Source organism: Coenobita brevimanus, chromosome 111, assembly GCF_032717465.1.
Source record: "Coenobita brevimanus isolate Jiangsu-jjx chromosome 111, ASM3271746v2, whole genome shotgun sequence".
NCBI lineage: Eukaryota > Metazoa > Arthropoda > Malacostraca > Decapoda > Coenobitidae > Coenobita > Coenobita brevimanus.
In genome coordinates, this window is record NC_137064.1 from 9,499,239 (window position 1) to 9,525,356 (window position 26,118).

At 42.4% G+C, this 26,118-nt stretch overlaps 1 protein-coding gene across 1 annotated transcript in view; it reads right to left on the minus strand.

Moving 5' to 3' along the window:
• Positions 1-26,118, minus strand: part of drosha (ribonuclease 3 drosha) — a 575,197-nt gene that overhangs the window by 274,837 nt on the left and 274,242 nt on the right. Inside the window, exon 12 of the mRNA XM_080286434.1 lies at positions 20,488-20,695. Within this exon, the coding sequence (XP_080142560.1) occupies positions 20,488-20,695 (208 nt within the window). The remainder of the gene's footprint in view (positions 1-20,487; positions 20,696-26,118) is intronic.

Sequence of the window (26,118 nt, forward strand, 5' to 3'; positions counted from 1 at the left end):
AAGACCTATTGTCAGTGAGTCTACATGAATGTTCATAATGTATCTTGATAACAGCTCTTAGTACTGTACCTAACCATCAAACATGGCCAACAATGTGAACATCGAGGGACCCGAATTTCCAGGATCTCACAGTGAAACGTGTGATGGATTTAGTTAAAACACTGATTATGAGAATCAGTGAACTAGAAAAGAAAGTGGTGGATCTAGTATCAAGAAACATGCTTGAAAATACTGAAAACACTATACAGAGTCTGATACAAACCAATGAAATGGCGAACCAGGAGACTGACAATTTGAGAAGAGAAAATATTGAATTAAGGAGAAAATTAGAAGAGAACAGTAACAAAATGGAGAAGGTGAGTAGTGTGTTAGAAGAGAAAAAGCCAAAGTAGACATATGTGGAAGAAAAACAGAAAGAAGTGGTCACCTTTAGATTCCGTTTCTTACACACTCTCCCAAACTCATCCACCAAGCCTTGCAGCTCCCCTTCATCTTCACTCAACAACACAGTATCATCTGCAAACAACAGTACAGGGAGTTTCCAAACACTATCCTCTCTCACCAGGGCCACTCCAACATCCACTACCCTACCTTGTACCTCTTTTACTACCCCATCCATGTACAGATTGAACAACCATGGAGACATGACACATCCCTGTTTCAACCCAACTTTCAAAGAGAAAAATTCACCTAGTTCACCATCCACACGCACTGCAGCCTTTGCACCATCGTACATACTCTTCACAGCGTTCAACAACTTCCCATCTACTCCATATATTCTTAACACTTTCCACAATCCTTGTCTATCCACCCTGTCATATGCTTTCTCGAAATCCGTGAAAGCCGCATACAACTTCTTTCCCTTCTCTAGAAACTTTTCCACTAAAGATCTAAGAATGAATATCTGATCTACACAACCTCTTCCCTTCCTAAAGCCTTCCTGTTCATCTCCAACTAATTTCTCTGTTCTTTCTCTAACTCTGTCAATAAGTATCCTACCATACACTTTTCCTATTATACTAAGAAGACAAATGCCCCTATGATTACCACACAATTCTTTTTCCCCTTTTCCTTTGTACAAGGGAATAATTATACCTGACTTCCAATCCTCTGGGACTCTACCTTCCTCCCAGGCCAATCTGCAAATCTTCCACATCCATTCTACTACTATCTCTCCCCCATGCTTCAGCATTTCACCACACACTCTATGAATTCCTGGGGCTTTCCCCAATTTAACTTTCTTCATTGCTTCCGCAACTTCTATCCTACTGATTTCTTCCTGTCTTCTCACCTCCCTCGTCCTCCCAGCCATTCCCCAGCCACTTATACTCGCATTACTTCCATCCTCTATGTTCAACAATTCCTTAAAGTGTTCTCTCAATCTGCTCACTTTTTCTCCCTTCTCCACTAGTAATCTACCATATTTATCTTTCACTCCCCTGCTACCTTCACTTCCACCCTGTCTTACTCTTTTCACCTCTTTCCAGAACATTTTCTTACAGTCCCTCAACTTTACACTCAAAGTCCTTCCAAATTCCTCATCCACTCTCTTCTTACTCTCTCATACTAATCTTTTCACCTCTGTCTTTCTTTCTACATAAAACTCTCTCTTCCGCCTCTCAACTTCTTCCACGCCCCTATTTCTCATCCATTCATTGTATGCTTTCTTCTTTTGTGCCACAGCCTGTCTCACCTCTTCAGTCCACCACGCTGTTCCTTGCACCTCCCTCTGTCTTCTCACCTCTGTCTTTCTTTCTACATAAAACTCTCTCTTCCGCCTCTCAACTTCTTCCACGCCCCTATTTCTCATCCATTCATTGTATGCTTTCTTCTTTTGTGCCACAGCCTGTCTCACCTCTTCAGTCCACCACGCTGTTCCTTGCACCTCCCTCCGTCTTCTCTTCACCCCACACACCACATCACATGCTGCACATATTTCTTCTGTAAATATCCTACACACACCTTCCACGTCTCCCATCTGCTCCAATTCATATTTGCCCAATCGTTCCTCCACTTCTCTCTTATACTCTGCCTTTTTCTCATCCTCTTGTAACCTTTCCACTCTCCTTGCAACTACTCCTTCCTCTCGTCTTTCCCTTCTTCTATTCCTCCATCTTACTTGTATCCTAATTCTGGCCACCATCAAGTAGTGGTCAGAAAGTCCACTCCCCCAACCTCTATAAGCTCTTGCATCCATTACACATCTTCGCATCCTTTCATCCACACACACATAATCAATCATTGCCTTCCTTTCATTCAGTTCACCACCCACCCTTCTCATCACTCGCCATGTATACCTGTGGATCATTTTATGCCTGAAGTGGGTATTGGCTATCACCAACCCCCTCCCAGCACAAATGTCCACTAATGCACTCCCATTCTCATCTATCTCAGCAGGCACACCCCACTCACCAACTATTCCATCCACCTTCACATTCCCAACTTTATCATTCATATCACTGATCAAAAACACTCTCTCATTCCTTCCAAACTTTTCCATGCACACTTCTACATTTGTCCAGAACTCTTCTCTCACTCTTCTAGCACGATCTTGTGTTGGCGCATACACACACACAATTGCCCACATTTGAATTCCGACTTTCAACTTTACCCACACAATCCTTGACCCAACTGATCCATACTGTCTTATGTTCTTCTTCCATCTTTTACTCACAACTATACATACTCCTTCCTTTGCCCTCTCATTCTCACCTACTCCTCCCCCCCTCCCCCCCCTTTATCTCTCTATCTATCTATTGCCAGACGCCTCAATCCCATTTGGGGTGGCCACAAACAGATCGCCTCCATGTCACCCTGTTCCTCGCCATTTCACTGCCCTGCTCCCAACTCACATCCCCCTCTCTCATACACCTCTCCACCCCATCCCTCCATCTCATCCTCAGCCACCCCCTCCCTCTCCCCCCCTCCACCTCACTCACATACACTCTCTTTGTCAGTCTTTCACCCTCCATTCTCCCCACATGGCCAAACCACCTCAGTGTATTCTTCCTAACGCTTCCTATCACATCCACTTCCACACCACAATGCTCCTTTATATCCTCATTTGTCAGCCTGTCTCTCCATGTGACTCCACAGGCTCCTCTTAAATAACTCATTTCCACTGCTCTCACTCTTGCCTTGTGTCCCTCCAATAACATACAAGCTTCAATTCCATAAGTTAGAGTTGGTATCACAATACTGTCATGTAGTAACTTTTTCACTTCCATGCTCACTTCCCTGTTTCTTATCACTGCTTTCAAGGAACCAGCAGCCTTTCTTCCCTGCTGTACCCTATCAAGCACTTCACCCTCCAAACCTCCATTCTTACTCATCACACTACCCAAGTACTTAAACGTACTCAACCTATCTATCTATTGCCAGATGCCTCAATCCCGTTTGGGGTGGCCACAAACAAATTGCCTCCATGTCGCCCTGTCCCCTGCCATTTCACTGCCCTGTTCCCTACTCACCCCTCCCTCTCTCATATACCTCTCCACCCCATCCCTCCATCTCATCCTCGGCCTCCCCCCCCTCTTCCCCCCTCCACCTCACTCACATACACTCTCTTCGTCAGTCTTTTACCCTCCATCCTCTCCACATGGCCAAACCACCTCAGTGTGTTCCTCATAACGCTTCCTATCACATCCACATCCACACCACAACGCTCCTTTATATCCTCATTCGTCAGCCTGTCTCTCCATGTGACTCCACAGGCTCCTCTTAAATAACTCATTTCCACTGCTCTCGCTCTTGACTTGTGTCCTTCCAACAACGTCCAAGCTTCACTTCCATACGTTAGAGTTGGTATCACAATTCTGTCATGTAGTAACTTTTTCACTTCCATGCTCACTTCCCTGTTTCTTATCACTGCTTTCAGAGAACCAGCAACCTTTCTTCCCTGCTGTACCCTATCAAGCACTTCACCCTCCAAACCTCCATCCTTACTCATCACACTACCCAAGTACTTAAACGCACTCAATCTATCTATCTATTGCCAGACGCCTCAATCCCGATTGGGGTGGCCACAAACAAATCGCCTCCACGTCGCCCTGACCCCCGCCATTTCACTGCCCTGTTCCCAACTCACACCCCCCTCTCTCATATACCTCTCCACCCCATCCCTCCATCTCATCCTCAGCCTCCCCCCCTCTTCCCCCCTCCACCTCACTCACATACACTCTCTTCGTCAGTCTTTCACCCTCCATCCTCTCCACATGGCCAAACCACCTCAGTGTATTCTTCCTAACGCTTCCTATCAAATCCACATCCACACCACAACGCTCCTTTATATCCTCATTCGTCAGCCTGTCTCTCCATGTGACTCCACAGGCTCCTCTTAAATACTGTAACTCATTTCCACTGCTCTCACTCTTGCCTTGTGTCCTTCCAATAACGTCCAAGCTTCATTTCCATACGTTAGAGTTAGTATCACAATACTGTCATGTAGTAACTTTTTCACTTCCATGCTCACTTCCCTGTTTCTTATCACTGCTTTCAAGGAACCAGCAACCCTTCTTCCCTGCTGTACCCTTTCAAGTACTTCACCCTCCAAACCTCCATCCTTACTCATCACATTACCCAAGTACTTAAACGCACTCACATATTCCAATTCCACACAATCCAACCTCGCTGTATATTCACTGACTTCACCTCTCTCAAAGACCATCACTTTCCTCTTCCCTACTTTCACCTTTAGATTCCGTTTCTTACACACTCTCCCAAACTCATCCACCAAGCCTTGCAGCTCTCCTTTGTCTTCACTCAACAACAAAATATCATCTGCAAACAACAGTACAGGGAGTTTCCAAACACTACCCTCTCTCACCAGGGCCACTCCAACATCCACTATCCTACCTTGTACCTCTTTTATTACACCATCCATGTACAGATTGAACAACCATGGAGACATGACACATCCCTGTTTCAACCCAACCTTCAAAGAGAAAAATTCACTCAGTTCACCATCCACATGCACTGCAGCCTTAGCACCATCATACATACACTTCACAGCAATCAGCAACTTCCCATCTACTCCATATATTCTTAATACTTTCCACAATCCTTGTCTATCCATCCTGTGATAAGCTTTCTGTACATCCATGAAAGCCGCATACAACTTCTTTCCCTTCTCTAGAAACTTTCCCACTAAAGATCTAAGAATGAATATCTTATCTACATAACCTCTTCCCTTCCTAAAGCGTCCCTGTTCTTCTCCAACTAATTCCTCTGTTCTTTCTCTAACTCTGTCAATAAGTATCCTACCATACACTTTTCCTATTATACTAAAAAGACAAATGCCCCTATGATTACCACACAATTCTTTTTCCCCTTTTCCTTTGTACAAGGGAATAATTATACCTGACTTCCAATCCTCCAGGACTCTACCTTCCTCCGAAGCTAATCTGCACATCTTTCACATCCATTCTACTTCTGTCTCTCCCCCATGCTTCAGCATTTCACCACACACTCTATGAATTCCTGGGGCTTTCCTCAATTTAACTTTCTTCATTGCTTCCACAACTTCTATCCTACTGATTTCTTCCTGTCTTCTCACCTCCCTCCTTCTCCCAGCCATTCCCCAGCCACTTATACTCGCATCACTTCCATCCTCCATGTTCAACAATTCCTTAAAGTGTTCTCTCCATCTGCTCACTTTTTCTCCCTTCTCCACTAGTAATCTACCATTTTTATCTTTCACTCCCCTGCTAACTTCACTTCCACCCTGTCTTACTCTCTTCACCTCTTTCCAAAACATTTTCTTACAGTCCCTCCACTTTACACTCAAAGTCCTTCCAAATTCCTCATCCACTCTCTTCTTACTCTCTCTCACTAATCTTTTCACTTCTCTTTCTTTCTACATATAACTCTCTCTTCCACCTCTCAACTTCTTCCACGCCCCTAATAATAATAATCCATCCATCATCGAATCTTACGTTGCCCCACGAGGAGCGTAGAAGCCCTGAGCTAGGTAGTTGGTCCTGACATTAAGGATGAGAGTGACCACCCTCACTCATCCCTGAGTGACATTACATGAGCAATAAACCCCAATCATCCCTTGGATATAAACCTTCACCAGTTCAATCCGACTGGAGCACAATAATCACCTACTAAACCACCAGGTGCCAAAATTTGGTTATATGATTACCATCCAGCATAGTAAATGGTGTTCCTGGTGTACAGGAATAATAATAATAATTTGGTCTTTAGTTTGAGGTAGGTCGATGTAGTGCTGCTTTGGGTGTCTGCCCTTTCCTCTCTTCCATCCTACCTCTTCTGTCTTTCTTTCCTTCACTCCTTCCTCTTTCTACTGCCTACAGGTGACTTCACACTCCCTCTTCTGTCTTTGTTTCCTTCATTCTTTCCTCTTCCTTCTGCCTATGGGTAACTCTACACAGAGTGACAAGGCAAATGGTTTCCTGTACACCAGGAATGGTTTTGACTGCGGACTGTCAACCCAATAACTGAAATCATCGCAAACAAAAAGTCCTCCACATTTAAGAGAAAAGACTTCAAGAAACAGCCCAAACTCCTCCATAAAACCTCAAGCAGTGCCCAGATGACCTGGTCAACAGACAATTGCAATTCTAATGGTATTCTGATGGAAAATTTATAATACTTCTTCAAATGAAGATGGGGTCAGGTCTGATGAGAGAAAAGTTTGCAAGTGCTGCCAAGTAGATGAGTGCTACACCTCCTCCCAGACAGTCACATGCCTGGGAATACTTAAAACAGAATGTGTCTTAGGCAAAGCACTATGAATAATATTAACATCAAACTCATACAACTAGGTTTCAGTCAAGCACAAAATGTCAAGTTTGTGCTGATTTAGAGCTTCATAAATATGGTCTATCTTATTATGGATGGAATGAATATTCAAAAGACACCCTTAACTGGTTCAAGAAGGACATAGTCAGTTTTTTTAAAGGTCGAAGTTGGTGTTTTCAATCAATCTATTCCTATGAGAAAGGTTTAAAGCTCAAACTGCATGTTATTAACCACTTTCTTCACCCCAGGGTCTAAACCTGCAGCAGCTGGGAATAGTGAGACCATAATGACAAGGGATGGGCCACAGCTAAGGTGGTCACAAGATAGTTCAACAAAATGTTTATGTCTACAACAAAAGCCTATTGTAGAATGAACCTAGCTTTTAAGGAGATCCTGATATTGAATAATTGTCCTGGACACCCTGCCTACCTAGTCAGTCATCACCCAGCTGTGCAGGTTGTGTTCCTGCCACTGAATACCATCCATCCATCTTCTACGAGTAATCCTACGTTGCCCCATAAGAGGCATAGGAACCTGGGGCTAGGCAAGTTGGTCTTGACATTTAGGATGAGAGTGACCAGCCTCACTCATCCCTGAGTGGCATTACATGAGCAATAAACCCCAACCACTCACTGGATACACAGGCTCAATCTGACTGGAGCACCTTAATTACCCACTAAACCTCCAGGTGCCATAATTTGGTTACTATAGTTACCATCCAGCGTAGTAAATGGTTTCCTGGTGTACAGGAAACCATTTGGCTTGTCACTCAGTGTTGTGTCACCCAAAAGAGAATGAAGGATAGAAAGACAGAAGAGGGAGTGCAAAGTCATCAGCAGGCAGAAGAAAGAGGAAAGAAAGAAGGAAAGAAAGACAGAAGAGGAAGGATGGAAGCGAAGAAGGGGCAGACACCCAAAGCAGCACTACCATCACCGAGATCTAAATTCCTGATCTAGAAATAAGCATCCTATTTAAAGGATTCTACTCAAAGAGAACATATGAACAGCTGCTGCAAACAACTGACAAGAGGGTGTAGCTGCAAGTACAGAAGGAGGACTAGAGAGAGGTGAAGGCAGACCTAGCTAATATGGAAGTGGAGAGGAACAATGCAGGTCCTGAAAAAATTTCGGAAGTTCGGTCTCGAGAATGCCATCATCAACCTTGTCAAGGTGTAAAATTGTATACTTTAATAGTGATGACAATTCATTTCAGGTGGTGATACCTCCTACTCCACAATCCCCTTAAAATGACCACCTTATCCTGCATGCTCTCTCAGCTGGCATAAAAGTTACATGCATCATCCCAGGTGAAGAATTTGCTTTGACTACCAGGGACAATATGAATGAGGGCTGAGGATTGTCATGACTGTTGAAGAGTTGTTCAAAGATGTGAACGAAGAAGAAGAGGCACCTAAAGCTGCTGTGGAGGTGGCAGTGGTAGCATCGGTAGAACAACCAAATCTATCTATCTATCTATTGCCAGACGCCTCAATCAAGTTCGGGGTGGCCAAAAACGAATCGCCTCCATGTCACCCAGTTCCTCGCCATTTCACTGCCCTGTTTCCTACTCACCCCCCCCTCTTTCATATACCTCTCCACCCCATCCCTCCATCTCATCCTCGGCCTCCCCCTCCCTCTCCTCCCCTCCACCTCACTCACATACACTCTCTTAGTCAGTCTTTCACCCTCCATCCTCTCCACATGGCCAAACCACCTCAGTGTATTCCTCCTAACGCTTCCTATCACATCCACATCCACACCACAACACTCCTTTATATCCTCATTTTTCAGCCTGTCTCTCCATGTGACTCCACAGGCTCCTCTTAAATAACTCATTTCCACTGCTCTCACTCTTGACTTGTGCCCTTCCAACAATGTCCAAGCTTCACTTCCATACATTAGAGTTGGTATCACAATACTGTCATGTAGTAACTTTTTCACTTCCATGCTCACTTCCCTGTTTATTATCACTGCTTTCAAGGAACCAGCAACCTTTCTTCCCTGCTGTACCCTTTCAAGCACTTCACCCTCCAAACCTCCATCCTTACTCATCACACTACCAAAGAGTTTAAACATACTCACATTTTCCAATTCCTCACCATCCAACCTTGCTGTACATTCACTGACTTCACCTCTCTCAAAGACCATCACTTTACTCTTCCCTACATTCACCTTTAGATTCCATTTCTTACACACTCTCCCAAACTCATCCACCAAGCCCTGCAGCACCCCTTCGTCTTCACACAACAACAAAGTATCATCTGCAAACAACAGTAGAGGGAGTTTCCAAACACTACCCTCGCTCACCAGGGCCACTCCAACATCCACGACCGTACCTTGTACCTCTTTTATTACCCCATCCAAGTACAGATTGAACAACCATGAAGACATGACACATCCCTGTTTCAACCCAACCTTCAAAGAGAAAAATTCACTCAGTTCACCATCCACACGCACTGCAGCGTTAGCACCATCATACATACTCTTCACAGCATTCAACAACTTCCCATCTACTCCATATATTCTTAATACTTTCCACAATCCTTGTCTATCCATCCTGTCATATGCTTTCTCCATATCCATGAAAGCCGCATACAACTTCTTTCCCTTCTCTAGAAACTTTTCCACTAAAGATCTAAGAATGAATATCTGATCTACACAACCTCTTCCCTTCCTAAAGCGTCCCTGTTCTTCTCCAACTAATTCCTCTGTTATTTCTCTAACTCTGTCAATAAGTATCCTACCATACACTTTTCCTATTATACTAAGAAGACAAATGCCCCTATGATTACCACACAATTCTTTTTCCCCTTTTCCTTTGTACAAGGGAATAATTATACCTGACTTCCAATCCTCCGGAACTTTACATTCCTCCCAGGCCAATCTGCACATCTTCCACATCCATTCTACTACTATCTCCCCCATGCTTCAACATTTCACCACACACTCCATCAATTCCTGGGGCTTTCCCCAATTTAACTTTCTTCATTGCTTCCACAACTTCTATCCTACTGATTTCTTCCTGTCTTCTCACCTCCCTCCTTCTCCCAGCCAGCCACTTAAACTTGCATCAGTTCCATCCTCCATGTTCAACAATTCCTTAAAGTGTTCTCTCCATCTGCTCACGTTTTCTCCCTTCTCCACTAGTAATCTACCATTTTTATCTTTCACTCCCCTGCTAACTTCACTTCCACCCTGTCTTACTCTCTTCACCTCTTTCCAGAACATTTTCTTACAGTCCCTCCACTTTACACTCAAATTCCTTCCAAATTCCTCATCCACTCTCTTCTTACTCTCTCTTACTAATCTATTTATCTCTTTCTTTCTACATATAACTCTCTCTTCCGCCTCTCAACTTCTTCCACGGCCCTATTTCTCATCCATTCATCGTATGCTTTCTTCTTTTGTGTTACAGCCTGTCTCACCTCTTCATTCCACCACACTGTTCCTTGCACCCCCCTCCATCTTCTCTTCATCCCACACACCACATCACATGCTGCACATATTTCTTCTGTGAATATCCTGCACACACCTTCCACGTCCCCCATCTGCTCCAATTCATATTTGCCCAATCGTTCCTCCACTTCTCTCTTATATTCTGCCTTATTCTCATCCTCTTGCAACCTTTCCATTCTCCTTGCAAATACTCCTTCTTCCCGTCCTTCCCTTCTTCTATTACTACATCTTATTTGTATCTTGATTCTGGCCACCACCAAGTAGTGGTCAGAAAGTCTACTCCCCCAACCTCTATAAGCTCTTGCATCCATTACACATATTTGTATCCTTTCATCAACTCACACATAATCAATCATTGCCTTCCTTTCATTCAGTTCACCGCCCACCCTTCTTATCACTCGTCTTGTATATCTGTGGATCATTTTGTGCCTTAAGAGGGTATTGGCTATCACCAATTCACTCCCAGCACAAATGTCTACTAACGCACTGCCATTCTCATCTATCTCAGCAGGCACACCCCACTCACCAACTATTCCATCCACCTTCAAATTCCCTACTTTACCATTCATATCACCAATCAAAAACACTCTCTCATTCCTTCCAAACTTTTTCATGCACACTTCCACATTTGTCCAGAATTCGTCTCTCACCAAATCTGCTGTCCAGAAAAAGATTTCAGAGAACTTCTTCAAATCACTCATGGCACCAAGGACAGGCAGCTGAACTTGTATGACATGGTATACTATGAAGAGTTCAGCACTGGGATAGACAGTCTTATAGCATAAGAAAATGATGATCTTTACCTCTAAATCAACAGCAGGTTGCAGTAACTCATTACAGCCTACCTCCCACCACCACCAAACCCAGCTCCACCCTTCTCTTCCCCATAAGTGATATAGGACTCTGATGGTTTTTCTTCTACATATTCATAGTCTAGAAGAGAAGCAATGAAGCTGGAGGCCAGCCCCAGTCCCAGCTCCTAAGCCTCAGAATCCCCTTTTTAAAACCAAATCAGTAGTCATCCTCTCATGATGAGTGCTTTCAATTTGTTGCTTTGTGGCTCTCTAACCCCTTAACTGCGGGGCGTCACTTTCGTGACACTTGGTAGCAAGGGATCATACCGCGGGGCGACACTTTTGTGATTTTGTGTTATTTTGAATTTGCCCAGGCTTTGAAGTGGTGGCTTGTATCATCTATCAGTATTGCCAATGTCCAACACTAGTCAGCACTCCTAATCCCATCTGTACTCCCATCCATTGTTGACAATTTAGCCATTTCTCCTTGTTCTTGACTCCCCTCCCTACCTCCCCTCCATTACCCTATCCTCTCGCCTGCCCGGCCATGCTACGCTAAGTAAATCTTCCCTGGAATTTTTCACTGATTTCATCCATTGAAATAAGCCCTATGCCCTATTCTTATATCAAATAATATATACAAGAAAGAAATAAGGTAAGTGCGAGTGCCATACACCTTGAATTGGCTAATTATCACCAGACAACAACTCACGTACACTCGTTCGCTAATTTTCGCTGTTTATTTCCCCTGAAATATGCCGTATAATCTATTTTCGTAATAAAAGTATATATAAGAAAGGAAGGGAGAAGCCTAAGTGATATTTACATTCACCTGGAACTACCTAATTATTGCAGGCCACCACACTGTATTCTACGCTAAGTAAATCTTCCCTGGAATTTTCCACTGATTTCATCCATTGAAATAAGCCCTATGCCCTATTCTTATACCAAATAATATATACAAAAAAGAAATAAGGTAAGTAAAAGTGCCATACACCTGGAATTGACTAATTATCACCTGACAACACCTCATGTGCACTCGTTCGCTAATTTTCGCTGTTTATTTCCCCTTGAAACATGCAGTATAATCTATTTTCGTAATAAATATACTGTACATATAAGGAGGGAAGGGAGAAGCCTAATTGATATTTACATTCACCTGGAACTACCTAATTTATTATCTATTGTCTTGGTTTCCTGCCAATAATTTCATTGCTATATATTAGTAGGTCTCACAGGACTGAAGTTGGTAGTATTGCACTCACCCTAGCCAGGCGGCAGGAGGCCACTACTATCAGTTCACTGTTGTCTTTGAAAGTGGGAGTATGTCTGATTTGCTCCTGCTAACTTTATAGCCCCATGCAAAGGGCCCTGTGACCTTTACCCCCTACTAAACCTCGTGTGGAAAGAGGTAAAGGGCTGACAATTGATAGAGAGTGACTATGATTTTATTGAGTAAAACAGTGCAAGTGGAACTGTAAATAAAGTGTAAATAATGTGTAAACAGCAAGTGACAGCAATGAATGTAAATATAAGTGAATAGTGGAAAATAGTTTTATAAGTTACTTCACGTGACAGCGCATAACACAGTGTAAATAAAATAGAAATGTAAATAATGTAAATAAAGTAGAGAACGTAAATAGAAATGTAAATGAGTGGTATTATAAGAATACGAGTATAATATACTAAGAGTAATGAAAGTGAAAGTTTCACTCTAGCATGTATGAATACTATGAGTTATGAGAGTGAAGGTGAAAGTGACATTCACTCTCAATGATAGTACAGTAAACTCGCCCGGAACACGTTCTCGCCGAACGCGCTCGCAATTATACACGGTTAGTGCTGGGATATATATAAGATGACGTAAGATTAAAGAACCATTACAAAAACTATATATTTACGCAAGAGAGGTCTTTGATAGGCCAAATCCTCGAACATCAGCTCAGCACGCACGGTTTGTTTTGATCACGTGATGTGATTCGCTGTACTGCTTTTCCTCAGTGCTGTATTTGTAAGTTAAATATTTACAGTACTGTTCTGGTAAGTTTATGTGCAAGTTAAAGTATTATTAAATAACGTTCAAGCAAGAAATAAAGTCTTATAACCAGTTTTCTGATAGGTGTCAGAATATTTCCTTTTTTATTTGTTAGTTAAATATTTGCTGTACTGCTTTTCCACAGTACTGTATTTGTAAGTAAAATATTTACTATTCTGGTATGCACTTGTAAGTTAAAGCACTAAAAGAAAGTTAAAGCATTAAATAAAGCCTTGTGACCAGTTATAGATTACACATGATCGGTGGGTTCCAAGACAATTCGCCATCACGTCAATTCCCCGTCAAAACATAAACGATTCCCCATCAGGACAATTCGCACCCTGTATGATTCTGTCATTCGATAAATATATTAATTAATCAATACTTTTATAAATATACTTATTATTAATTAATCAATACTTTAATAACTATATTTAAGGGGGATCCATCAAAGTCTATGTTGTCTTGTTATTGTTGTGACGGCGAACTGGCTTGACAGCGAATAGTCCAGAAACCATTTTGCTCCCTAGACTCCCTAAACGTGGTATTTTGCTGTTATCTGCCATTTGTAATCAATATGAAGCACTTTAAGTGGTTAGAAGGTTTATTTAATGTTATAACTTACAAATACAGTGCTGCACAGCAAAAGTTCGACATACAAATATGTAAACACAAGGCAACATTCCGAAGCCAACTGGTTTCGGCATCGGAATGTTGCCTTTTGGTATTTGTATGTTGAAGTTTTGCTGTGCAGTACTGTATTTGTAAGTTATAACATTAAATAAACCTTCTAACCATTTAAAGTGCTTCATATTGATTACCAACGGCAGATAACAGCAAAAGACCATGTTTAGGAGATCTAGGGAGCAAAATAAGGAGTAGTTAAAACTTACGCGGCTTCGCGCCGAACGCGCCACATTAGGAACGAAACCCAAGCGTTGGGGGCGAGCTTGCTGTATACAGGATGAGAGAGTGAATGCTACGTATTTTACTGAAAGAAATTAAATCCCTACAGTGACAATAAACTACTATTACTAAAGGAAACTTATGGATAAAGATTGTAGATACATATAAGTGTTATATAGTAACAGAAATATAAACTGTGAGTGTTTTTATGAATAATAGACAACACTAGCGGTGAACGATTGGAAGTGGGATGGTCATACGCCCTTGTAATTTTCATTGCTTTCACAGTGTTTTTTTTTGGGGAGTATGGATTCCAAACTATTTGAGAATCATAGATTAGTGTTTCTAGTGATAATATCAGGCTGTGGTAATCATATTACGAGTTGTCGGGAAGTGTAAAGTGGAGACTTCGTTACCCAACTTCAGAGGTCTCCACAAGTCCTACGGTACTCGACGAAGGCTCAACAAACACCCAAGCAGAAAGCTGAAGGTATGTGCCATAAGTATATCTGATTTTAATAATCTAGGACTAATAACTGATTTTTGGCAAATATTTTTAGAGAGTCTCTCGGAGCGCGAAAACGCCCGCGGGAGCCGCAAGTCAAAGCAAAACAAGCCCACGGTTTAAGGGCTAATGTTGATGTCATATGACTTTTTTACTTCTGAATAGTAGGGAATGTCTTTAAAAGGATATCAGTAAGCAAGTTAGGGCACTACATAGTTTTCAGAGAGAAAGTGGGGGATCAGGCTCGAGATGTTTTGTTGATAATTAAAAAGCGACTGCTAGAGAATTTTTATGCCCCCTTAGCAGAAAACTGGCCACTACAACATGGCTAGACTTCAACAGGTTGAAGATGAGCCAATTTAGAAACTTTTAGCTACCGGTAAGTCTTCAAACCATTCTTTAAACCATGGAGATAATTCTTAGTCTCCAACAAAATGTATTAAATGGGTCAACAAAATTCACCCCTCACTGGATGCACAAGTTGCATAACCTTAGCACTGTACCCAATAATTTACTGCAACACAAGTGGTAGGTGGGGGTGCCCATTATCCACACACTTAATGTAGTGGTACTCTGTTTTCATAGGGTAACTCTACACTTGAAAGGGTACAGCAGGGAAGAAAGATTGCTGGTTCCTTGAAAGCAGTGATAAGAAACAGGGAAGTGAGCATGGAAGTGAAAAAGTTACTACATGACAGTATTGTGATACCAACTCTAACGTACGGAAGTGAGGCTTGGACATTGTTGGAAGGACACAAGTCAAGAGTGAGAGCACTGGAAATGAGTTATTTAAGAGGAGCCTGTGGAGTCACATGGAGAGAGAGGCTGATGAATGAGGATACAAAGGAGTGTTGTGGTGTTGATGTGGATGTGATAGGAAGCGTTATGAGGAACACACTGAGGTGGTTTGGCCATGTGGAGAGGATGGAGGGTGAAAGGCTGACGAAGAGAGTGTATGTGAGTGAGGTGGAAGGGGGAAGAGGGATGGGGAGGCCGAGGATGAGATGGAGGGATGGGGTGGAGAGGTATATGAGAGAGGGGGGTGTGAGTTGGGAGCAGGGCAGTGAAATGGCGGGGGACAGGGCGACTTGGAGGCGATTTGTTTGTGGCCACCCCAAACGGGATTGAGGCTTCTGGCAATAGATAGATAGATAGATAGATAGAACTCTACACTGAGTGGCACGCCAAATGATGTCCTGTAAACCAGGAAAGCATATACAATGCTGGGTGGTAACCTTATAACCAACCGACACGTGTTCCCCATGTGGTGAGAAGTGAGTTGGTGGAGGGTTAGTGCCCCTCCCTGGAAAACAACTACGGTAACTAAAAATACAAACTAGAAACCTCGGACCAGGACTGACCAAACGGTGACGACTAAGGACGGAACAAAGGACACGATACAGATTGCGACATGGAAAGTAAGGGGTGCAAATGATGAAGTGAAAGGGAGAGAGATTGTCCAGGTGCTTGAGGGTGCAAAAGTGGATGTATGTTATTTAACTGGAAATAAATGGAGAGGAGAGAGTGTGAGGGAATGCGAGTATGGATGGGGTATATATGCCAAAGTAGGTAAGAATGAGAGGGCAAAAGAAAGTGTATTGTTGTGAGTAACAGATGGAAGGAGAATATAAGAGAGTATGGATCAGTTGGCTCAAGGATTGTGTGGGTAAGACTGAAAGTTGGACTACAAATGTGGGCAACTGTGTGCGTGTATGCGCCATGCAAAGATCGTGCAAGCAGAGTGAGAGAAGAGTTTTGGACAAATATGGAAGTGTGCATGGAAAAGTTTGAAAGGAATGAGAATGTTTCTGATAGGCAATATGAATGGTAATGTAGGGAATGTGAATGTGGATGGAGTAGTTGGTAAGTGGGCTGTGCCTGCTGCAATAGATAAGAATGGCAGTGATTTAGAGGACATTTGTGCTGGGAGGGTGTTGGCAATAGCCAATACCCTCTTCCAGCACAAAATGATCCACAGGTATACATGGTGGGTGATGAGAAGGGTGAGTGGTGAACTGAATGCATGGATGAAAGGATGTGAAGATGTGTAACAGATGCAAGAGTATATAGACGTTGAGGGAGTGGACTTTCTGACCACCACTAAGTCATGGTCAGAATCAAGGTCACAGTGAAAGGGAGAAATAGAAGAAGGGAAGGACAGGAGGAAGTAGTATTTGCAAGAAGGGTGGAAAGGTTACAAGAGGATGAGAAAAAGGCAGAATATGAGAGAGAAGTGGAGGAGCGATTGGGTAAATATCGATTGCAGCAGATGGGGGACGTGGAAGGTGTGTGCAAGATATTCACAGAATAAATCTGTGAGGCATGTGAGGTGGTGTGTGGGGTGAAAAGAAGATGAAAGGGGATGCAGGGAACAGCACTGTGGAATGAAGAGGTGAGAAAGGCTGTGGCACAAGAGAAGGCATATAGTGAATGGATGAGAAACAGGGGTGTGGAAGAAGTTAAGAGATGGAAGGGGGAGTTATATGTAGACAAGGAAGAGAAAGGTGAAAAGATTAGTATAAGAGAGTAAGAAGAGAGTGGATGAGGAATTTGGAACGAATTTGAATGTAAATTGGAGGGAATGTAAGAAAATGTTCAGGAAAGAGGTAAAGAGATTTAGACAAGGTAATAAAGATGTTAGTCAGGGAGTGAAAGATAAAAATGGTAGATTACTAGTGGAGAAGGGAGAAAAAGTGAGCTGATGGAGAGAACACTTCAAGGAATTGTTGAACACAAAGAATGAAAGTAATGCGAGTGTAAGTGGCTGGGGAATGGCTGGGAGAGGGAGGGATGTGAGAACAAAGAAAGATATCAGTATGATGAAAGCTGTGGAAGCAATGAAGAGTGACAAAATGGGGAAAGCCCCAGGAATTAATGAAGTACATGGTGAAATGCTGAAGCATGGGGGAAAGACACTAGTAGAATGGATGTGGAAGATGTGCAGATTGGCCTGGGAGAAAGGTAGAGTCCCGGAGGATTGGAAGTCAGGTATAATTATTCCTCTGTACAAAGGAAAAGGGGAAAAAGAAGTGTGTGGTAATCACAGAGGCATTTGTCTTCTTAGTGTAATAGGAGAAGTATACAACAGGATACTTATTGACAGAGTTAGGGAAATAACAGAGGAATTAGTTGGAGAAGAACAGGGAGGTTTTAGGAAGGGTATAAGTTGTGTAAATCAGATATTCATTCTTAAGTCTTTAGTGGAAAAGTTTCTAGAGAAGGGAAAGAAGTTGTGTGCAGCCTACATGGATTTGGAGGAAGATATGACAGGGTGGATGGACAAGGATTGTGGAAAGTATTAAGAATATATGGAGTAGATGGGAAGCATTGAATGCTGTGAAGAGTATGTACGAGGGTATTAAGGATGCAATGCGTGTGGATAGTGAACTGAATGAATTTTTCTGCTTTAAGGCAGGATTGAAACAGGGATGTGTCATGTGTCCATGGTTGTTCAATCTGCATATGGATGGGGTTATAAAAGAGATACAAGGTCAGACAGTGGATGTTGGAGCAGCCCTAATGAGACAGGGCAATGTTTGGAAACTCCCTGTACCGTTGTTTGCAGATGATACTGTGTTGTTAAGTGGAGATGAAGGAGAGCTGCAAGGATTGGTGGATGAGTCTGCGATAGTGTGCAAGAAACGGAATCTAAAGGTGAATGTAGGGAAGAGTAAAGTTCAGGTCTTCGAGGGAAGTGAAGTCAGTGAATGTACAGTGAGGCTGGATGAGGAGGAAATGGAAAATGTGAGTGTGTTTAAGTACTTGGGTAGTGTGATGGGTAAGGATGGAAGTTTGGAAGGTGAAGTGCTTGAAAGGATACAACAAGGAAGATATGTTGCTGGTTCCTTTAAAGCAGTGATAAGAAACTGGGAAGTAAGCATGGAAGTGAAAAAGTTACTACATGAGAGTATTGTGATACCAGCTCTATTGTATGGAAGTGAAGCTTGGACCTTGTTGGAGGGACAGACATTAAGAGTGAAAGCAGTGGAAATGAGTTATCTGAGAGGAGCCTGTGGAGTCACATGAAAAGAAAGACTGACAAAAGAGGATGTGAAGGAGCATTGTAGTGTGGATGTGGATTTTATAGGAAGTGTTAGAAGAAACACAATGAGGTGGTTTGGCCATGTGGAGAGGATGGAAAGTGAGAGTATGACGAGGAGAGTGTATGTAAGTGAGGTGGAGGGGGGAAGAGGGAGGGAGAAGCCAAGGATGAGATGGAGGAATGAAGTGGAGAGGTATGTGAGAGAGGGGTGTGTGAGCTGGGAGTAGGGCAGTGAAATGGCAGGGGACAGGACGACATGGAGGCGATATGTTTGCGGCCACCCCTTACTGGATTAAGGCATCCGGCAATAGATAGACATCCTCTACAAAAGCCCACAACCAAATAACTGTTATCATGCTACAGTCTAGATAGATAGACATCCTCTACAAAAGCCCTCGACCACATACCTATTATCATGCTACAATCTGTCTCCAATTCAGCTACTCAGCTCAGGATCATATGTATGCTATTCATATACGTATCTCCAACACTTTACTGTCATGTCAGCAGAACATGGGTTTTGGGATTGGCTACAGTACCTAGAACCAACATTTAAAGTGGCCAACCAGTCACCTACCAATGGAGAGTATTTATTATATAAGAAACAAACCTAAACCTCCTCTCTGATGTAGCGTTACAGGTCACATCTGATTAGAGCACCTAAAATCATTAAAATAACATGTCGATATGGTTTTACGAGGGCGGATCGAAAAGCCTACAACCATATTTTTTCCTGCAAACACGTGAAAGCAAGGGGATACTACTCAGTGGGGCATGACCCTGAATCACTGTGTGCAGGCTCAAATATGTTCAGAGCTGCCGAGCAACCCAACTTTTGCTAGGCAACATGTGTTTAATGACATGTTCTTACTGCTCGTCACATTTTCATTTTGTGCTAATCAGAATCCGGACTTCATGAAGATAATACCTGGCAATGCGGTGAGTCTTGGATGCATGGATACAACCCAGTAACAAAAGCTCAGCTGTCACAATGGAAGTCACTGGAATCACCATTGCCAAAGAAGGGATGGCAGGTTACAAGCAAGGTGAAGCCCATATTGACAGTTATTTTCAATTACCAGGGTCTTGCCTATTATGAGTACAGTCCAGAAGGCCAAACAATCAATAAGGAGTGATGCCTGGGAGTTCTCCACTGCCTATGGAACGCAGTGCATCGCAAGAGATGAGAGTTGTGGAAGGAGGAGGACTGGCAGCTCCACCATGACAATGCTCCAACCCACTCATTCCATCTCATCCAGGATTATTTTGGCCAAACACAGAAACATACAGGTCCTGCAGGCTCCCTACTCTCCTGACATGGCTCCCTGGAACTTTTGCCTATTTCCTAAACTGAAGATGCCACTGAAGGACTTGAGATTTGAGGACACAAATGAGATAGACAAATGTGACAAACATTTTTGTTGGCGATCCCTAAAACTGACTTAACTACATGCTACCAGCAATGAAAGGACCACTGAAACAGGATGTGTTGAGCCTGAGGGGGAATACTTTAAGGGGGACTAAAGTCTGAACTCAGTAAGCTTGTTTTTGTGTTACCATCTAAAGGACAGATATTTTTCAATCATACCTCACAAGATTATTGCCCAAGGTAGTCAATGGTTTCTGGGGTTACATAAAACCATCTGGCTTGTCACTCAGTATAAGGTCAACAGAAAGCTGCATTACAGCAAGTGAGTTGATGGTGGGCATCTTCACCTTACACATACTTTTTCATTATTTTTGGCACACCCTAGGATGGAAAACAGAAAGGTGACATATAAGAAGGAAAACAGAAAAGTGACACTTATAAAAGCCCTAACAGGAACTTCACCACATAAGAAGTAGGCTCAGTAACTTAAAAGGCACGACCCACAGTTCATGTTTTAACAAACGTAACATTCACTATCTCTCTCATGATGCCTCAATGACCCATCATTTACATTATCACTCACAAAGTCTGGCAGGACCTTCTAGCCAGTTCTCACCTGTACTACATCACACATGATGCCTGTCCGGTAAAAACCATGGGATGATACTGCGATGGTAACATCTCTCTTCATCTTAGATGTCATGCGCATCTCTTGCAGCTTGTTCTCTTTCCCTTCAAGTCGTCGCTTATCCTCAAAAGAAGGCTTAGGCATGTTTGCTAACAAGTGTCGAAACTTGACATATTCACGCCAAGCTTTCTGGTATCTGTAAACAAATTAATCATGATACAATCTACAATCTACATGGTTTACAAATTCATTTCTGCTCAGATAAATCCAAAAGTACTAGATACCTAAGAATCATATATGATGTAACTGTTATATTTTGGCGCTTATAAAAACTCAATAAAAGTTCTACAGGTTTATGACAACTGCTTATAACTAAAGATACAGTAATCCCTTGATTATCTGATGTAATAGAGCCATCGGTGTATCCAGATAGGGACAAAAACTGGATATGGAGCAAAATATTATCTACCAATACCCTACTCATACCCAACCTGTATGTAAAGTACCCCATCTAATTGTGGCACTGTTCTTTAGTATCTGTTATTTTGGTATCAAAACACACATGGAAATATCCAAAATAATGCAAGACAGTAAGAAAACAATGCATAAACAACAAAAATTCACAAAAACCCTACCTATACATACAGTACCCCTCCTAATTGTCACTGTGTTCTTAGCTATTTCAGTTATTCAGACATAAAAACACACATGGGACAAAAGAAAAGCATTCGGAAGCTGAATGCTAATCACCCGCCAGTCACCAGTGTATGCTGTTGGCCAAGTTACAGCCCCATCCCCCAAAAGCTGGGGGGCAGCATCCTTCCCTGGGGATGCCAAGGGGAGGTGCAACTGGGGGGGGGGGGGGTTGATGGCAGTGTCCCTCCCAGGGGGGGGGGACTGGATGGTGGTGCCCTTCCTGGGGGGGGGGGGAGTAGCTCAGGCCGTTCATGAGATATAACGGTGTTAAAGACTGACGATAAAAACTAATTGACCTTTGGCAGCCAATTTGGTGACCTTGACCCTTAGAGGCCACTTTCAAACTCGTCCAAGATTTTGGCCACATCTTTATACCCTGAGGGTTTCATATTGATAGCTCAAGCTGTTCATGAGATATAATGGTGCTAAAGAAGGGCGATAAAAACTAATTGACCTTTGGCAGCCATTTTGCTGACCCTGATCTTGACCCAGAGTCCCCATTTTTTAACGTAGCCAAGATTTTGGCCATATCTTGATATCTGAATGTTTCAAGTTGATAGCTCAAGCCATTCAGGAGATATAATGGTAACACACACACACACACACACACACGGAGCTCTTCCTGGATTGTGGGGAATAATCGCTGAATCAGCGACGAAAAGGAGACCAGCCTATTTGTGATTATGTTAATGAATGCGTGAGTGGTGGTCACGTCGGACAGTAGTTAAAAAAAAAACATGATTTCGGTCATAATAAAAAGTACAAGATATAGTGGAAATACTGTAGTCTCCATATGGTTGTATCATGGCGGAAAGGGACGGTGCTTTCTTTACATCTGGTGAGAGAGAGTTTGAGGTCATCTCTGAAGATGATGTGGGGAATGGAAAGTAAACCCTATACTATCCAGACGCCCACTTTCCGGACATTGTGGGCCTGGACCTTCGGAAACCAAAATGGCCAAAAAAAGAAAAAATCCCCCAAAGCTCCGATTTTTTTCCCACTCGTAATCTGAAATTGCTGCAAGGCGCCGAACAGCTGTTTACACCACGGCCCCTTCACCCCTTCTTTCCTCCCTCCTCCCATCTCCCCTGTCAGGGTTGGCATTTGGTATTTTTCATTACCAAATGTGGACCAATTTGGTAATGAAAAATTTGTTTGGTAATGAATCAGAATACTGCATTACCAAATGGATTTATCACATGTATGAGGATACACAGGATGGAGATGGTGAATTGTCTGCTGTCTCTGATTAATCTGTTAGCCTACATAGGATGAAAATAATCAACATGCTGTTAATTATAAGAAGAGTGATTACATTCATTTCCACTTGTATATATAATTAGTGAAGAATAAATGCTTGCTTTACGAATTTGGTAATGAAAAGTTAAATTTGGTAATGAAAACTGAGGAATCTGGTAATGCAGCTGGGCTCCGATCTGGCAACCCCGCTCCTCTCTCACCACCAGTTACTGCTTAGCTGCAATCATGAGTAGATGCCTATCGCAATGGATGGCGCACGTGCTTGTTTTTTGTGAATAAACAGTGAATAAACTGGAATACCTCGCCACAAGACCACACAGGAATTCACAGTGTTGTGCAGGGTTAAGAAATTAGAATTTAGAATGCAATGGATTAACTGTGGAGCACAAACTGGTGACTGGAATTGACGGTCGAAACTGGCGTGGTGCAATTAACAATGTGCAGTGTTAAACAATTATAACTCACAGTGCAAAGAATTACTGTAAGTGCAGCACAACACTGGATTACTGTATGTGCTTCAAGAGCATTTTCACCACTGCCAAAGCCTTAGAAAAGGCCAGATGTGCTGTAAGTACACTGGCTGAGGTACAGTCACTTCTAATTCCTCATTCTTTGGTTCTTTTCCATTTATTTCATGCTTTATGTCCATTACTGGTGTGAATAATGTTTTAAATGGGTTTAAATAGGTGCTATGCATGTCCGGTAGGGAGTTGTTTAGGTGGCTTTCAAAGTTAGGCTGGGTTAGGGTCCATAAGTACCAGTCCAGGAGCCAGGGGCCCACTTTCCAGATATGCCTTTGGCTCTATTACATTGGATAGTGGAGGGATTACTGTACTAAACTGAACCAAACAAGAGTAGCAAGAGTACAGAAAACAGTGGAAAGGAATGTCCAAGAGCTCAAAAAGGTATGGGTAGTAATTAGAGAGTTACAGGAATGGACCTTAGAGCAGGAAAATGAGATCAAAATTCTACAGAATAAACTGGAAAAAGTTTTTACACGCAATGATGAACAAGAAAGTCATAGAATTAAAAGCGAGTAATGAATCTGCCTCTAATGAAATAAAACAGCTTAAGAGGGAGAATAAGAGGTTGGAAGCAGAAAGGGACAGAATGAAAACTAGATGAGTATGAATCCAAATCAAGGATGCAAGATGAGCACATTAAAGAAATCAAAGAGCAACATTAGAAGCGGAAGAAAATTCAGGATGAAGGAAATGTAAATCTGAAAGATATCACAGAACAACGAAGCAAAGAAAAGGTGGAAAAGGAAGTGGTTAGGGTACTGAGAAGAAGAGAATCTTTAGTCAGGGATGTATCTGTCTACAGTATCTATCTATCTATAGCCCAATGCCCTAATCCCGCAAAGGGTGGCCACAGACAAAATGCCTCCAAGTTGCTCTGTCACCCACCATTTGACTACCCTCCCACCAACTCACCTCCCCCCCCCTCCCTCATATACTTCTCAACTCCATCCCTCCACCTCATCCTCAGTCTACCCCTCCCTCTCTCTCCCTCCCTCAACCTCACCTACATACACCCTCTTGGTCAGAAAAAATGTGTAATAATTTCAGGAGTAAAAGAAAAACGTATGTTATAATCAGAAAGAGAAAGAGAAGAACTGCGTAAGGCTAAAGAAATAATATCAGTAGTTATGGAGAGAAACAACGAAGCTCAAGAAGAGACTGAAGAAGTGTTTAGGTTACGAAAGTACAAGGAAGGAGGGGCAAGGCCATGGAAGGCAAAGTTTAAGTCCCAGGCAACAGAAAACGAAATAATCAATAGAACATGGAAATTATCAGACAAGGAAGGGTTCAAAAATGTTTGGACAGAGAGAGATGCAAATGAGGAAGAAAGAGTTAAAATAAAGGAGTTAGGAAAGGAAGCAAAGGCAAAAAACGAGCAGACAACGGAGGAAGAGAAGATAGTGCTTTATTAGAGAGTTATGAATCAGAAAATGAGGAAGTGGTACTGACAGAGAAAAGGAGAGAGGAAGGTATAAAAAACATCAAAAATAATTTGAAGGTGGCATATACTAATGTTCATAGTTTAATATCGGCAAGACAAGAAATTAACGATTTCTTGAGGGTTCATGAACCTGATGTTATGTGCTTTGTAAAAACCAAAAGAAAAGATATTGATGTGCATATGGGAGATGGGAAATACAAACTGTGGAGAAGGGACAGAAAAGAAAAAACGGGAGGAGGAGTGATGATAGTAGTGAAGAACAACTAAATGTAGATACCGTGGAAATGGGAGAAGGCAAGGCTGAAGCGATAAACATGAAATTAGAAAGTGGAGAGAATAGCAAGAGAGATATGGCGGTAGTGTATGTTCCCCCTAAGACAAGGGCATGGAATGATGATGAATACCAGGAGATGTTGTCAGACATGGCTAATTATTTACAGAAAATAATTAAGAAAAGTAGCAATATAATTTTGATGGGTTACTTTAACTGTAAAGAGGTGAATTGGTAGGCATGGAACTCAGGAGGCAGTGAAGATTTGTGGGGCACTATATTATTAAATATAACAATGAACAATGTGATGACACAATGGATCAAAGAAGAGACACAGTTCTGAGGTGAGGACACACCAGCAAGATTAGACTTACTGTTTACCAAAGAACCAGATATAACAGAATCTTTGAAATATTTGTGTCCCATAGGGAAAAGTGATCATATGGTCATTGAGTTCCAGATGACAACAGGGAACGTCAAGCCAAGAGATGAGCTTTATAGGCAGGGAAGATACAACTTTGGGAAAGCAAATTTTACAGGACTGAGAAAATTTTTCGAAAATGCGGATTGGAGAAAATTCAGAGAAACAAGAGAGATACAGAGGAGGTGGGATATCTTTCTAGACTGTATAATTCGTGAGTGGAAAAATTTATACCAAGAGTAAGGGGGAAAGAAAACAGGAAAATGGAGCAGTTCAACTGAAGGTGTATGACAGCAAAAAAAAAAAAAAGGGGAGAGACACGGCATGGAACAACTGGAGAAAGAGAGGTAACAACAGAACAAAGGAAGAATAAAAAAGAATTAGAAGTGAATACACAAGAATGTAGAGAGGAAGAAAGGAATTTTGAAAAAGGTGTGATGAGTAAGGATGGAAGTTTGGAGGGTGAAGTGCTTGAAAGGATACAACAAGGAAGAAAGGTTGCTGGTTCCTTGAAAGTAGTGATATGAAACAGGGAAGTGAGCATGGAAGTGAAAAAGTTACTACATGACAGTATTGTGATACCAACTCTAACGTATGGAAGTGAAACTTGGATGCTGTTGGAAGCACACAAGTCAAGAGTGAGAGCTGTGGAAATGAGTTATTTAAGAGGAGCCTGTGGAGTCATATTGAGAGACAGGCTGACAAATAAGGATATAAAGGAGTGTTGTGGTGTGGATGTGGATGTGACAGGAAGTGTTAGGAGGAACACAATGAGGTGGTTTGGCCATGTGAAGAGGATGGAGGGTGAGAGACTGATGAGGAGAGTGTATGTGAGTGAGGTGGAGGGAGGGAGAGGGAGGGGGAGACCGAGGATGAGATGGAGGGATGGAGTGGAGAGGTATATGAGGGAGAGGGGTGTGAGTTGGGATAGCAGGGCAGTGAAATGGCGGGGGACAGGGTGACATGGAAATGATTTTTTCGTGGCCACCCCATACGGGATTAAGGT